Source organism: Chamaea fasciata, unplaced genomic scaffold, assembly GCF_029207755.1.
Source record: "Chamaea fasciata isolate MVZ Bird 193981 ecotype frontalis unplaced genomic scaffold, bChaFas1.0.hap1 SCAF_2, whole genome shotgun sequence".
Taxonomy (NCBI): Eukaryota; Metazoa; Chordata; class Aves; order Passeriformes; family Sylviidae; genus Chamaea; species Chamaea fasciata.
In genome coordinates, this window is record NW_027094087.1 from 26,925,017 (window position 1) to 26,940,548 (window position 15,532).

General features: G+C 44.4%; 1 protein-coding gene and 1 gene segment (V, D, J or C); one reads left to right on the forward strand and one right to left on the reverse strand.

The window, feature by feature from the left end:
- Nucleotides 1–248: 248 nt before the first annotated feature.
- LOC136284918 (T-cell receptor beta-2 chain C region-like) overlaps nt 249–15,532 on the forward strand; it is a 30,612-nt gene continuing 15,328 nt past the window's right edge. The window contains 2 exon segments of the C gene segment in view: nt 249–297; nt 735–1,032. Of these exon segments, the coding sequence occupies nt 255–297; nt 735–1,032 (341 nt within the window).
- Nucleotides 3,395–6,651, reverse strand: LOC136284910 (trypsin-like). Its single transcript, XM_066175403.1, has 5 exons — nt 6,546–6,651; nt 5,665–5,833; nt 4,810–5,063; nt 4,045–4,181; nt 3,395–3,650 (listed from the first exon to the last, which is right to left on the reverse strand). The coding sequence occupies exons 1-5, from the start codon at nt 6,583–6,585 to the stop codon at nt 3,501–3,503; spliced, it is 750 nt and encodes a 249-aa protein (XP_066031500.1). The 5' UTR covers nt 6,586–6,651; the 3' UTR covers nt 3,395–3,500.

The window sequence follows — 15,532 nt, forward strand, 5'->3', positions numbered from 1 at the left end:
CTCCTCAGGCACACCCATGCTCACACCCAGCAGGAAGCCAGAGGAGCAGAGGACAAGCACCTCATGACTGCCTGCAGGTGTCATTCCCCACTGTTCCCGCACAGCCAGCTGTCTTGGCACATTTCAGACTCCCTCTCACTCCCCTGCCCAGTCACAGAGAGACCTATCTCCTCCTCTCCAGCTCTCCTCTTTACACATCTCCGTGTCTGTGCTCTCACCAGGGGCAGGTTGCTGGAAGGAGGAGGCCTTTCTCTATGGATTGCCAGCGGTTGCTCGTGGCCATCCTGCTCCCTGTGGGTAAGTGGGCTTCCCTTCCTCTTGAGCAGCTGCACTGGAGCTGCTGCTGCCTCCTCAGCTGTGCTCCCAATTGCTGGCAGTGCCCCTTCCCCAAGGCTTGCAGGGGGAGGATGGGCAATGACCCAGGTGAGCTTTTCCACCACCTGTTGAATTGAAAAACTCTGCAAAGCTGCAAATCCGTTTCCTTCCTTTCTCATTTTCATACTTCTTGTGGGAGTACCCAAGTCTTTATTTCTCAAAACAGATTTACTGTTGCATTTGAAGCTGGTTTCTTTGGGGTTTTTGGATTCTGTGTGTGTTTTCTAGAGAAGCAGGGCACTCACTAAAAGCTTTCTGATGTCCTGGTGGCATTCCATTTTATGACACAGTTCATGGATGTGTCTTTTTGTCCTCTCTAATGCATTTGACTTCCCACCTTTCATCCACTGTGTTTCCAGGCTGGGCCCTTCAACAATCACCAGACACAGTTGTCCGGGTGGGAGACACAGTGACTCTGGAATGTTCTGCATCAGGGAAAGATTTCATATTCATGTACTGGTACAAGTTACCCATGGAGAAGGATGCCAGTATGCAGTTGGTTGTATATTCAGTGGAAGGCAGCAAAGCAGATATTGAAAAGGAATTCCAACATCGCTTCCAGAGTAATGGGACTAAGAACAACCATTTATCTGTGAAGATACAGCCTGTCCTGCTCAATGACACAGGCACCTATTTCTGTGCTGAAAGAGATGCACAGTGACTCAAAGGCTGGTGCAGCATAGCACAAACCTTTCCAGGCAGTCAGGGATCTGTTACCAGCACACACTGAGCCCTGTATTTGTCAGAACCATGTTTGCTTCACTTGCCCTCCAGCTCTTCAGGAAAGATGGTTTATGTCTGTCTATCCAAGTGTCTGTCTTCTGCATGGTCTCTAGCTGCATTTCTGTTCCTTCCTATCTCTGAATCACCTCTTGACTCTTGTTTCTTCTTGTCCTCACTGTCTCAGCTCTTATCTCTGCCATTCACTGACTGATTCTCACTTTCCTCCTTTCATGTCTTTCTGTCAGTCCTCCTGACTTTTCCTGTATCCTCTCACACCTAGTCCCTTCCTATTTCTCATACCCTTTCTCATCCATTTCTCCTTCCTTTCAGTCTGTTACATCAATTCCTGGCAGGTGAAGAAGGATTTGGAATAGTTCATGCAGACCTTTCCGTCTCCACCAGCTGGAAGGACAAGGCCCACTGGTCCTTGGCCCCACTGGTCTCCACGGAATGGGCACACTGCTGTGCACCGGGGACCCAAGTTACACCACTGCCCTGTAACCTGAACACTCTAATGGTCATGATGTAACCCACGGTTTGACTGTATCCAGGGACTGTAGGCCAAGAGCTCCAGGCATTTGCAGATACTCATGACTAACATCACTTCCTGAGCCTTTCTTCTTTTCCTCCTGCAACTTTCATTTCCTATCTTCCTTTTAGTTTTTTATTCTTTTCTAGATTTTTTCCTTTTTTTCTTACTTCCTGCTCTCCTGCTTTCTTCCTTGTGTTTCTCCCTTTTTGACTTGTGTTCCTGCTTCCCTCCCTGCCATACGTTTTTTGTTCCTGCAGCTTTTCTGTCTTCCCTCCTCACTTCCCACCTTTCTCTCTCCTGAACTTCTTTTCTCCTCGGCATTTGGGACAGCACAGCCTCATTCTGGCACTCTGCAAGCATAGATCATGATATCCCAAGCAGCTTCCTGGCAAGGACCAACTCTTCAACATGATAGACCCAAAGTCTCTACTCCAATGCCCTGCCTCCTGCTGACTTTCTGGGAAAACACCACCCTCATCCATCTTCCATTCCTCATGCAGTGGCATAAGCAGGCTTAAAGAAAGGATAACATGCTGCAGCTGCTAGTGTTCCCAGGGGAAGGGGGACAGGCAAAGTTTGAGGATGAATTTCAGAATCACTTCAAGAACTGTTGAAATATGGGTGTCGCCCTGATTCTTTAGCCTTCTGATGACTGTTTACATATTTCTAGTGGAGTCTCTCACAAATGTAACATAAACAAGTAGATTGTTTTCGTTCCAGGCTGTGATGGACTGGTGAACTGACCACTAGGGTCGGAAAGGTGTTCCTATCATCTAGCAATCCTTGACCAAACTCCAAATCCTATTTAAATCCCAAATGATAATAAACTTCCTCTTTCTCTGCTCACCGCTGAACCTGAGTGAGTGTGATTCTTTCGTGTCCCTACCGGCGACATATGGGCTATTGCATGTCCTGTTCAAAAAGAACAGAAATTAGGTTCTTCTCCAGAAACAAGGGCAAGTAACCAACAGAAAGACTCCAGATGAGGGGAACTGGCCAGGTGTGGCCTATCCCTGCTTTGGGATGGGCTGGACACCATGTCAGTGCGTCATGAGCGACAGTAGTGTGCATCACATTGATTGACTTGACTTTTTATTTGTGTCTTCTCCTTTTCAGTTGCTCCTATTATTGCTTTGTTTGTATCTCATCCTGTACATTTTATCCTTTTTCCTAGCCCACCAGGGGAAGGGGATAGTGAGAGAGTGGCTCTAACTCCTGGTGGCTGCCTGGGCTTAAACCACTACAACCTCAGCAGCAGACAGCATCTCTGTGTCCCCACAGCTATGGCGTGAGCTGTGGCTCCCCTGACCAAGATGGCACTTCACCCTCCAGTAAGATATTTCCAGATTCTGTTCTTGATGGATTATGAAAATTCATGTGATCATTGCATTCCTCTGGACACTTGCACTGTCCTTTGCACTGAGGATAATGAAGCGTTGGTAAGTCAGGACTGCCCTCATGTGTTGAAGCAAGCAGCATCCTCCACTGTGAAAGGGGCTGGAGAGCTACACATGCACGAGGCAGAAACCTGAATTGGATACTTCAAAGTGAGAAATTTGGAGGAAATGGCATAAATTAAAGACTTCCGAAACAACTGAAAGAAACTGACTGAAAGGCTTCTAAGAATGAGTCTGTAAAGTTTTCCAAGATCCTTTCTGTTTTGCAGGTACTACAAATACTAAATACTTTCTCCATAGTGGCATTCACTGTCTCAGTTCTCTGTATCACAGCCTATGGAAATTCCCAGAGAAACAGTGCACAAAGTAAGGGTGCCTGAAAGTCTTTATTAATTTTTCATAATTTTTGCTTGTCCAGACCCACAAGAACAGAAATGATGATGAGAAAATACAGGTCACACCAAACGAGCATCTCAGTTAGCGGCAATGGTGGACTGGATCCAGGAGACGTAGTTGCAAACCTTGGTGTAAACTCCAGGGTAGCCCCTCTGGGCACATCCAATACCCCAGGAAACAATGCCCTGGAGCTCTCCATTGCAGACCACGGGGCCGCCGGAATCTCCCTGCGCACACAAAGGGTGTGGATATTGAGCAAATGGCATCAGCCTAAGCAATGAGCCAGAGCTCCCCGAGATCACTGACTCTGGAGGAAGCCCTGCCAGGTGTACTCTGCACAAAGGTTCTACAAAGGCTGTTTCTGATTCACACTCTCCACCTGATGCTACCATGCCTGACGAGCTCCAATGGAACCACAACTAAGGATGAGTCAGCTGCCTGGTTTTTCCAGGCACGGTACTTGGCAAACATTCAGGATATGCGCTCCTGAAGGCTCTGCTGTCATTCAAGAACTCAGGTTTACCAGTGCAGTGACTAGAGCTGACTCTGTAATGTGAAGGCCTCTTCATCTGGGAAAAGGCAGGAGAGAAATGCCTGGGAAAGGAGAGGCAGATGATTTACCTGGCAGGAGTCTTTTCCTCCCTCCAGGAATCCTACACACATCATGTTACTGGTAATTTGCCCAGGGTAGGCGTCAGAGCAGTCGGCAGCAGAGAGGACAGGAGCCTTCAGGCACTGCAATTGGTCTGGGTAGTTACCTACAAGGAAATAGGGAGAGATGGTTGATGGCATTGCTGAGTCCTTTTCAGAGCTGGGAGAAGATCTTAGCAGAAAAGCACATGCTGGGACACCCTGTTCTAGCAGCCATCCTGCTTCCTCTCAACAGCAACCACACAATGGGTTCCTTCTGTAGAGATGCAACAAATTCTACCCGTGGGCCCAGCATTCTACACTGCAGCCACCCTAACTTTCCTGGTATTTGCAATTTCATCAATTTGCAAGAGTGAGGCCACTCTTGTGATACATTCACTGAAAGAAACCTGAGCCTCAGGAAAACCATCCTCTCCTCTTCTGCAGGTTTAGATGTCATCAGAGGAATAGAACCCACTGGCCATGCACATCTCTGACCACTGGTGTAGGGGAATCGAGATCTCTAGTAGGAATTCTAGATCCACAATCCCGGACTTCACCATTATCCTCAGAGAACTGAGAACTCTCTTTGACATTAGCTGAGTCCAGTGTGCAGTCCCTACACTGACCCATTGCTCAGAAGACCTGTCCCACAGCATTTCCTGTGCTTTAACCTGTCCTGTTGGGGGTTAATGGCGAGGTCTTAGAGACTGTCCTGGGCCCCCAAGGGTCTGTACATTCCCCCAGAGTACTCACTGCCACTGCTGAGAGTGTTGCCCCAGCCGGAGATCAGGCAGGTGGTGCCGGTGGCCACGCAGCTGGTAGGCAGAGAAATGGTTTGGACAGCTTTGTTGAGCTGGGCTGGGGTGGCCAGCTTGATGAGCATGATGTCATTGTCCAGGGTGTAGGCGCTGTAGCCAGAGTGGCGGATGACTTTAGCAGAGTTGATAAACTGCTGTGTGGATTCGGTGAGTCCCAGGTTGTGTTTCCCCAGTTGCACTTGGATGCGACTGGAAAAGAGAAGGCACAGCATGTCCTTTACTGCTCCTGGCCGGTTGAAGAAACCTCCCTGTCACTGAGTGCACCCGCTCCAACAATACTGCCACGGAAGCCTTCTGGGGCAGGGGATCTTTCTTGTCCTGCAGGGAGCCCTGGGGATGCACCCCGAGATCTTACCGCACACCCAGTATGGGTGGTGAATTTCTGCAGGTTTGTAAATACATGACAGCAGTTGGATACATAGCAGCACTTTATACAAGTGTTCTGGGACAAGGCAAACTGCTCTAGCCTGACGTCGTTCCTCTTCCTGTTCTCCAGGGACAATGCTTTAGCAAGATTCATGCAATTGATAAGAATTCACTGCCCAGAACTCGTTGCTTGATTATCCCATTGTTATTTCAGCAAGTGTTTTGCTTTCACAGAAACATTTGCAGAAGGGGAAAACGCCTCAGGGTGCCTTGGCCCAGCCTCCTGAATGATCCAGCCATCCCTTGGCTGTCTCTGGTCAGAATGGAGGCACTTAGATATTTCTGTCTCATAGCTCAGAATTCCTGCTAGAAGTGAACTGGAAGACAGAAGTAGGTTATAGAAGGATGTAATTTTTCCACTCACGATTTGTAGCAGTGAGCAGCCGACACGACCCACTGGCTGCTGATGAGGGAACCTCCACAGAAGTGATATCCAGAATTCAGGGACACTTGATAGGGCACAGAGTTCTCTTCACAGGTGTAGCCTCCCACAATCTTGTCATCATCATCTTCAGCAAAGGTGGGGAAGGCAACTGGGAGACAAGAAGTGCCATGTGTCAAGAGCTGGCCAAAGGTAATGTGGCCTGTAATGTGCCCTGTGACTGCCTGTCTGTAGCCCCTCACTTGTAGGCTCCCCTTCTATGGGCACTCAGGGCAGCAATGCTGGGCAGATCTAAGGCACATCCATTTGCTGCACCCTCAAAGAAGGGATCAGACCTACACTGGTGCCTCACATATCTGCAACTAAAGCCCTGCTGGCTACTCCCTGAGGGAACATAAGGGCATAGAAAAGTTCTTGTTGGATCAGATCACGGGTGTGTCTTTCCCAGGATCCTGTCTACTGAAACAGTCAAGGGTTGACTGAGGGGAAAAGTAAAAACAAGTGTGCAGTGATATTATCTTGGAGCATCTACCCAGGGTCCAAAATTTTGCAGTTGCTTTAGGACTTCCTGGGCCACAAGTATTCCCTGTGCACTCCTTAGTCCTGCAGAAGGAGGCAGCCTTTTTCTGAAGCTATGGCCACATGTCTATAGCTGGGTCAGGAACCCCAATGAAGGCGTTCATTCCCCAGCTTGTGGCGCAAGGCATTAGGAACAGACAGAAGAAGGAAGTTGCAGGCCCTGCCTTCAAACTTCTGCAAGTCAAAACTGGACTTGGCTTTCCCACAATAGGCTACCTTGCAGGTTTGCTCAGAAAATCAGCTTCCTATTAAATGACAGAAATAGAAATAAAAAATATACTCACCAGCCACCCCAATAAAGGCGAGAAGCAGCAGGCACTTCATGGTCTTGATTCAGCCTCAAGCCCAGAGTGGTTGACTAGACGTGGGAGCTGCTAGAAATACATTTTTGGTAATGGTCTTATCTCTAGTCCAAGGTTTTCTCCAGACAAAAAGTACACAGTGGAAAATTTGAAGATCTAAATGTGGGCATTAGCAGGCATTGGTAGAATGTACAAATAACATACCCGTTAATCATAAACCTCTGCTAAGATAGAGAGCTATTTTAATTATTCCCTTAAGGTAGCCTTCAATCTAAAAATACCTTTTGGCTTTGGAAGATATGTAGTTGTTTGTCTGTCTCATTCTTAGACACAGCACCTGTTGAGGACAACTCTCAAACCTCTTTCACATTCCTCTGTGCTGATGGTGTCTTTCTTAAAAATGCATATTTTTACCCAAAGTTGCATATTGTAGGTAGTGGACAGAAAGTTATATTGCATTTTTTTTTGGGGGGGGGGGGGGGAGGGAATCCAGCAAACCCAGTGTTTAACTTTGTTGAGTTTATTTTTGTAAATCCGTTTACTTGAATCATGTGGGGTTTTATTATATGCAACACAGTGTTTTCCTAAATCAAATTCCTCCATTGTAAGTTCAAAAGATAGGATAGAAAAACTATCCTGTGCCCCCCAGCGCTTCCCAAGTTAAATAGTTCAAATGGGAGAATGCTCAGCTTCTCCCTTTTCTACTTTCTCTCTCCTAACCTGTATTTAAGTATCTGCCCAAGTACCAAACCATGCTTTTATTCATCTTTGGAATGTTCTATAGAGACTGATTTTTTGCCACGCAAGAATTTCAGTATAATGCTGATGTTTATGAGTGTAATGTAGATGAGCAATAATCCTGTGAACACAAATAGTGAGATCTTCTGAAATCCCTCTCTGCAGGAGTGGGGATTTTAGTCATGACACCAAGTTTACTAAAGCTTAATGCTTTGCTGAATAATCATGTTCATTCTCCAAGCAGCTGCCAGCTTCCTCATGTTAGTTCCTGAAAGACACAGGATTCTCTCCAGAGACCGTAAAGAGAAGCCATATGTTTAGAGATGCTGGAATAGCTTGAGAGACTAAATAGGAATACTCTTCCTACTCCATTTCTTGATTAATTTTTTGTGGGCCCTGGAGGACTGATGTGCACAGTGTCACTGTCCAGACCTTAATTTTCCTTCATGTTGAAGTCCAAGTCCAAGCCTGGGGACTCCTCCAAGGGGGTGCATGAATTCTGTTGGCCATTAACCTGGTATTAGTGCACAGCTTTCTTACAAGCATGTTTTATTCTGTGAAAGAAACAAGGATTAGAAGCTTCCTGTGGGAAAGGAAAGTGTCCGTAATAGGACTAAGAGGGTCAAAAATACCAAAGCTGTTCAATCCCATAAGTGGAGCAAGAAAAATTTCCCATTTATTGTAGTGTTTCATTTGAACTGTGGATTTCTAATGTCTTTGTCTAAAACATGCCATTGACATAGAAGGAGACCAATGTTTTAGAACAATATATTTCCTGATCTATTGCTCTCATATCCAGTAAGGTAACCTTTAGGCTATGACTACGTCTCTTTCGTTCCTTTCATGGGGATAAATATCCACACAAATTTCAGGTAAATTAGCAAGTGAGCATTTGAATCAGGAAGCTTGATCATCCCTACCTGTATCTTAGTACATTTTATTGTTTCTCTTTGTTACTTATTTCATCTACTCTGATTTTTAACTTGTAAGTTATTCTGAACAGCAGGAAGTGCATCGTATAGGGCTGGTTGATAATCCCCAAGAAGAACAGGATCTCTGAGGTTCCCTATGTTACTTGCTTGAATCAGCAAGAGGAGATTCCTGACCTCTTCCCAGACTACTGCTAAAGTTCACAGCCAAGGATCTGGATCATAGCTCCTGGGGCTCCTGTGTTCCTAGGTCCTTGACGGCAGGTATCTAGTGAACATACCTCACCCAAGCCCCTCTCATTCTCCTAACAGCCTCTTTGACACCCCTTCTAGAGGCTCCCACTAAGCCCAGAACTCCATGATGTGTGTCCTGTTCGTGGGGCAAACTGCTGTTTGAAATGAGGGCAAATGGTGTTTCTGACACGATTCAGAGGTGATCCAGCAAGCAGTCTCACAGCAGCCCTTCAGGCCTTTCCATGAGAACTGTGGAGGATGAACAGACCCCTTTGAATTACAGTTGAAATTAGAACACCCTCTGATGACCCCCCTTTCTTTCTTTCTTTCTTTAGGAGGAGAAATCCCTGTCTGAAACATAAATAACTCTTTCTGCTCAGTGCTGCTGAACATCCCACAGACCCACTGAAATGTTTTTTATAGTATCCTTCAAAGAATACACTTAAGGGTCTACATCCATTGCTGCAAACAAGTTTCTCATTTCATGCAGTGATGCTGCAGTAGAAAGCTGGTAGCTCCTGGGGCAGAGGAAGGAGGGAGGACTGGTGACTGAAGGGCAGCTGTGTTACGTGTTATCAGTGGACAAGCAATGGCAGCTTATTTTTTCTGTAACTCCATGTTCCTAGTTCAAGTATTTTGGTCAGCTGGGTCATCACAGGACTCAGATAAAGGAAATACATTTGTCCAGGCTGATGCAAGAGCCTGGGAAAGAGAAACCTGTTGAGACTATGGGCTGAGAGAGGTAAAGCTTCCCACGAGCATAAAACATGAAGTTTCTGAGCTGATTCCTTTTACATCTCAGTCATGGGTTTGATCCCATGACTGAGATGTAAAAGGTGAGATGAGACATTCACTTATGAGTTGGACTTGATGATTCCTGTGGATCCCCTCCAACTCAGAATATTCTGTGATTCTGTGATCTCACAGAACTTTGTGGTGGAGGAACAATTACTCCTCTCTTCCCAAGTGTCTCCTGCCAGTGAAATGTTCCTGGACAGGCACACCTAGGACTGGGAACATCAACTCCTCAGTTGCTGGGGGACCAGGAGAGTGTTTGATGAAGGGCTGTGCATCTCCTAGACTTTGTATCTGTAATCCATATTCATCAACAGGCTGCTGTCTTATGATGTTCCTGTGCAGGAGTCTTCAAAGTGGGGTGCAAGATGATGCACTGAGGTGTGAGGTGGAAGCATTAGAACTTTAGTGTTACACGTATCTATCAGCTACTAAGTATACATATACTGGGTGTATGTGTTTAAAAATACTTTACTGATAGGGAGGTACAATGAAGAATTTTTGGAGAACACTGTTCTAGTACTGTCAAAAAGTATTTCACATGAGGTTTCTTATTATTTGCTATAACATCCAGTGTCCAACAGTGTCCAATTCTGCAGAGCCTTCATGTCCTCTCTGATTTCTTCACTACTTTGCAGACGTTCTGGTTTTTGTTAATTTTTTGGGGGGATGAAGAAGGAAAGTTATGACTACTTTCAGAGTGCCTGAGCTCAGGAACTGGGAAGGGATTCTGGATGACTGTGGCCAGAGGCACTGAGGGAATAAAAAGTAAGAAAAGATCATGGTACTAGGAAGAAGGGTAGGAAAATCCTAAGAACAGGGGTCCCACATTGAGAGAGATGTGGATATAAAGCCTCAGCCTTTGAGGTGGGAAACAGACCTAGTAATCTTCATCAAGTGGCTGGACCTAAAAGGAAGGGTCTTGAAACAACATAGCAGATGGAGGACATCAGATTTGAAAGTATTTATTTAATCCATCTCATCCAGGACATGATCTGTAAGTGAGCAGCCTGAAGAACCTTCTCTGGAGGGTCTGTGCACCCCAAGCCTATAAAACTGGGCAATTTTAACATCTCCAAACCTAGAAGCTGACTCTGCTATAAAAATATGGGATGGAGAGTTTGGGAAACAAAAAGGACGACAATGAAGGACTGGAAAAAGTGTAAAAGTAATGATGTGGAAAGTCAGATGGTCTGAAAAACTTGGGAAAAAGTTTAGAGGTGGCAGCCAGCAAGGCTGGCACAGTTAAATAGAATGGATGAGGAACAGGAACTTTCACCAAACAAGCAGACAATCTGCTTCCATTAGAAATAGAATTCAACTGGCCTGGTTGGGAGTGAGAGCTATAAAGGAGCAGCATGGGTCTGAGTGGGCAAGGGATGACAAGCCTGAGGAGGAAGGATTTCCTCTAAGAATTGAATGCAAAGAATTGGCCGTGGAGAACCTTCCTGTACTAGTGCAGACTATGGAAAGGAACTGGCCTGAGATGCCTTAAATCCCCTAAAACTAGTGGGACATCTGATGCTCACAGTCACCACTGACTTGGATGCAGTCCTAGCCCAGACCTTACACACTTAGCCTACATGTAGGTCTGATAATGGGTTGTCAGTGCCTTCCTTGCATTGCAATGGGCATTTTTCTCTATCACTTGGTACAGTGAAGACCACCTTTGCCTGATGCTCTGTTTCATAACATTGGTTTCCAAATACAGCACAAAACCCTGCTAAGCCAGTACTTACTGTTCCCAGTTTATGTTAAACACTCTTCAGCAGGAATCTTTTCCTTATTCCCTTGGTCCTCTTCCATGTGGGCAGCATACCTCAGCCCTTTCCTCATTGTCATAACTCTTCTACAGTCTCTTTTACCTTTAGGAAGGAGATCTCACAGTTTTCCCCCAAGGCTCACTGTTAGGCTGGGTTGACAGAGGGGAGGCTGCCACAGCTCCAGGCCCCCTGGCCCAGCTGGCAGTAAGAATGAGAGTGTCTCCCCAGTATTTATACAGATAAATACCAAGCATACATACATGTATACACAGCTGAACATGTGGATAAACACAAATGCACCCACAGAAACAACACTGATGGCCTCATCTTTTGTCCCTCTCTGGCTGGGGTTCACAGTGGGAAATCAGGGTTCTAGACAAGGTTCAATAGTGGGAAATATATGTATACACATGTACAGTGTGCAAGCTTTCCACAGGTTTCCACGCTCAGCCACTGAGTCCAGTGGCTGTCACTGAATCCCAGTCACCACATGTGCCGGCCCTTGGCCCTCTGAGCCCCCAGTCACTGTTATGTCCACACACACACCTCTCACACAGCTCTCTCCAAAAAATGCCTGGGACTCCCCTGCTCCCACTGGTTTCCACCTCTCACTGTTCTTGCCATTAGAGACACATACCTGAAGTCCAGGCCACCTCATTTACTCGCCAGCCATTCTGGCTTCATATTCACTAGTGATCACACACTCCCACACCCTCCCTCTCCCCAGCTGCCAGCATGGGGAACACAGGGCCCCTCTTGCCTGTGGCCTTACTCCAGTGTCTTCTGCTTAAGTTCATTCACTCTGGTCTCTCCAGCTGCCTGTGGTCTGACTCCAGTTCCTAGCCCTTACATATCGAGCCATAAAACACATGCACATAGAATAGACAGGTCTTCCCTCAGGCAAATACTTAGAAATGGAACTTAGTAAGACGGGGATTACACTGAGCTAAGCCAGTACAAAGGATATCCAGACAAGCGTACTCACCAGCATCTTGTTTATTTCATGTGAGTGGCCCATTTTATAACTGTATTTCTCCACTTTTCTGTGTCTATTCCTCCCCAAGTACAGTAGTTCAGGGTCTTGCTTGGGAAGACTGACCATACCTGCCTTTATCTTGGTACTTTTTTGTTTTCCCTTGTTTCATCTTTAGTCTTCAAAGAAAACAGACTGAAAGAATTAGACATTTTGAACTGAAAAATGAAAGGGTTGTCAATTTAGCTACTCTTCAAAAGGCAGTAATATATTAAGCAATTCCCAAGAGACACACTAGAGGTCCTAAGTTACATCTTCCAGATGCTTCCTTCCTTTGGCGAGTCTGCAATCATCTTTTGTTTCCTAAGAGAGAAAAGCTAATCTGAATAAAAATCTTCATGCTGGGATGAGTAATAAATTCTAATGTAAGTGATTAAAGAAGAAGGTGTAGCCCAACTGCATTGAAATGCTTTTGCCTTGTCTCAGAGTTCTTACACAGAACAATCTTAGAATTAATTCCCAGAGTCTCCACAATCTGTTTCATTTCTCATCAAGTCTCCGAAACAGTTTCTCCCTCCAGGACTTAAGGTCTGACTACTACTAGAAAAAAAGGCTTTAAATACTTTTGGCATGACAGACAATAATCAAACTAAAAATCCTGTACGGTCTTCATGCAAAAGGTATGCATTTTGAGACATTGATCAAAGCAGCAGTGTCCTATGGAACTGTCTCAGCAGGATCCATGGAAGTGCCTAAAACTGTCCCATCCTAGCACTACGGTGAAAAGAAAAAATGTCAATAAAATCAAATGAAGAACAAGTAAAATCAAAATAAACCTTCCAGAAAAAGAAGAAAAACTTGTGAAAAGTAAAAGCTAAAAATATGCATCAAAGAATAACCAGTATTGAAACAAAAAAGGATATGGAAGTTTATTAAATTTGTTCAAATTTATTTGCTAACTGATGTATTGACTTGGTAAACAGCATGAAAATTCAAAGAAAATGTAAAAGTTATGGAAAGTAATTAAAAAACCAAGAATGTCCATATCATTTGTAATTCTCTGACAAATCACTGAAATTGGCTTATCCTCATGGCAGCACAGGTAAGGAATAATTTCTCCTGAGAAAACCTCAGAACTGGCTAAACATTTTAGATGCAAAGTGTCCATGAAACTGGAGATCATACAAAACATTTATACATCATAAAAAATGCATTTTCATTCCTGACAGGAAAGAAGCTATAGCTTCTCAGGTAATTTCCGTTAACACCCTTAAAAAGAAGAATTTAAAAAGTGAGACAGGGAACATTCACTACCAAATTTTTGAGATTTCCACCGCTCTGAATCCTGGAGGATTCAGGAACTAAGCCGCAGGCCCCAAGAAAGTACAATATTGCCAGGATCATAGACAGAACATGTCTTTTATACAAATGTCTAGAGGCCAAGCAAAGATATAAATCTCTCTAGAGCATCAGGCAAATAAGGGAGAGGGGATAATCACAAAATATGAAGACACAGAGAAAACCTCAGAAGTGTCCCACCGTTTTTGGAAGATGCAATATCAGGATTATTGAAGGTCATTAGAATTAAATGTGTGTGTTTCATTAAAAGTACTAGGGAGAAAAGAAGCAGTTGCAATAGTAATTTTAAATCTTACATATTCAGAAAAGAATGGTGAGTGGCATAGGTTCTATAAAGAAAACAGAATAGAATAGAATAGAATAGAATAGAATAGAATAGAATAGAATAGAATAGAATAGAATAGAATAGAATAGAAACGAATAGAATAGATTCTATATATAGAATAGGCTAACTAGGATGTATCTGGCAGGCTAGAAACAAACAGAGTGTTCATGAGGTTTATGTTTAACTATGGTTTTTTGTTTTGAGAAAAAACGGCAGGCAGAGATGTCTTGTTTTTTGTAAAAGTGAATTAGAGCACCCAGAAAGATTCACCAGCAGGGAATATGCATCCTTGGCTGGAAAACTGAAGAAATTAAGGTATCATTAAACATGATTTTTATGCCTTTGCTATCTTCATCTATCTATCATCTTTGCTTCTGACTAACAAGTTCTGAGTTGTAAGATACTGTGCTCCAGATTTTAAGAGCAACTCTTCAGAAGGAAACAAGACAGGTGTACTTTTGCTGGAAATCCTTCTGCAAAGACGGCCCAAGTTATATCCACCGATAGAAATGGGCCAAAAAATAATTTAGAAATCGACGGATCCCAGGTTCCTGTCTGACCTCCAACACCACACCATCTCAATCATGGAATGACAGCTCAGCATTCCCCCAGCAACATACTGATGTAGCCCTAATTCATGCATGAGATGTTTTGGTTTTCTAAAATTCTTTTCCCAATAAATTTTCTGTAAACAAGAAACATGTTTTTGTAACTGAAAATTTATTTACATTCTTTCCCTAGGAGGGACTTCTTGATGTCCCTCTGGTCTAACCAATGTGATTAAAAAGTTGGTCTTTGTTTCACCAATTGAATTAGTCTGTGTAAAATAGTATATAAAGAAGAAACATCCCAAAAATAAAAGAGTCATTTTCAACCTTCTAAAGTCAGAGTCTTGTGTCATTGTAGTGTACAACAGTGTCCTACTGATGTGCCAGAAATTCCACATTTATGTCAGTAGCTCAGAACACTGTCTTGTGGAAAAGCTAAAGCAGAACTTGGAGCCATGTGAGTATTTAGCTTTGCTTTTACTGGCCCAGAAAAGAAAATATCAAAGCTGGACAGTCCCTTCTCTCTTCCCTGCCCAATCTTGACAGAAAAATCAGGGCAAGGGGAGGGGCATCGGTCTCTTTTACCTCACAGTGAGCAGGAGCACAATGTCCTGGGAGAGCTGGAGGGCCATGCTGGTTGTTGTGCTTGCTCTTCTATCTGGTGAGAGACAACAGATCCATCTGCAGCAGGGTTCTCATCCAGGCCATGCAGAGCTAATATTACATAGAGGACCCCTTTGGCCATCAGCTGTACTCCTTCTCCTCACTCTCTCCTGTTGTCTCTTCTTAATGCAGGTGTTAGGATTGGAGCCTACATTGCACAGTGGCCTGACAAAATCCTTCAGAGAGCTGGAGACTCTTTGACAATTTTCTGCTACCAGAACTATAGTAACCTTGCCTACATGTTCTGGTACCAGCAGCCTCCAAGAAATGGCTTGAAGTTAATAGTCAGCAGTACTTCATGGACGCATAACTTTTATGAGGATGGTTACAGTGAGGCCAAGTTTGAAGTAAAGAGAGAGAGTAGTAACTATGTTCTGATGACAATCAAGAATGTGACATCCAAGGATGAAGCCACATATTTCTGTGCTGTGAACGATCACACGGTGTAGTGAGGGGGTTGAACACTAAGATCAAATCCCCACCTTCTGTGAGTGAGAGACGGAGTCTTTGAAAAATGTGAGACAGTCAGGAGAGAGGGAGAGGAAGAGCAGAAAGGAGATGAGGTAGAAGTTGGTGCAATAGACACAGCATGCATTGAAGCGGAGAGAGAAAGAGCAGTGCAGCAGGCTCTGTCTTCGAAGG

Excerpts from the sequence above, each read along its gene's own strand:
- LOC136284910 (XM_066175403.1), bottom strand. The coding sequence starts at position 6,585 with ATGAAGTGCCTGCTGCTTCTCGCCTTTATTGGGGTGGCTG. Across the intron at positions 5,064-5,664 it reads GCTGCTCACTGCTACAAATC|TCGCATCCAAGTGCAACTGG; the intron begins GTGAGTGGAAAA and ends TCTCTTTTCCAG. Across the intron at positions 4,182-4,809 it reads CAACACTCTCAGCAGTGGCA|GTAACTACCCAGACCAATTG; the intron begins GTGAGTACTCTG and ends ATTTCCTTGTAG.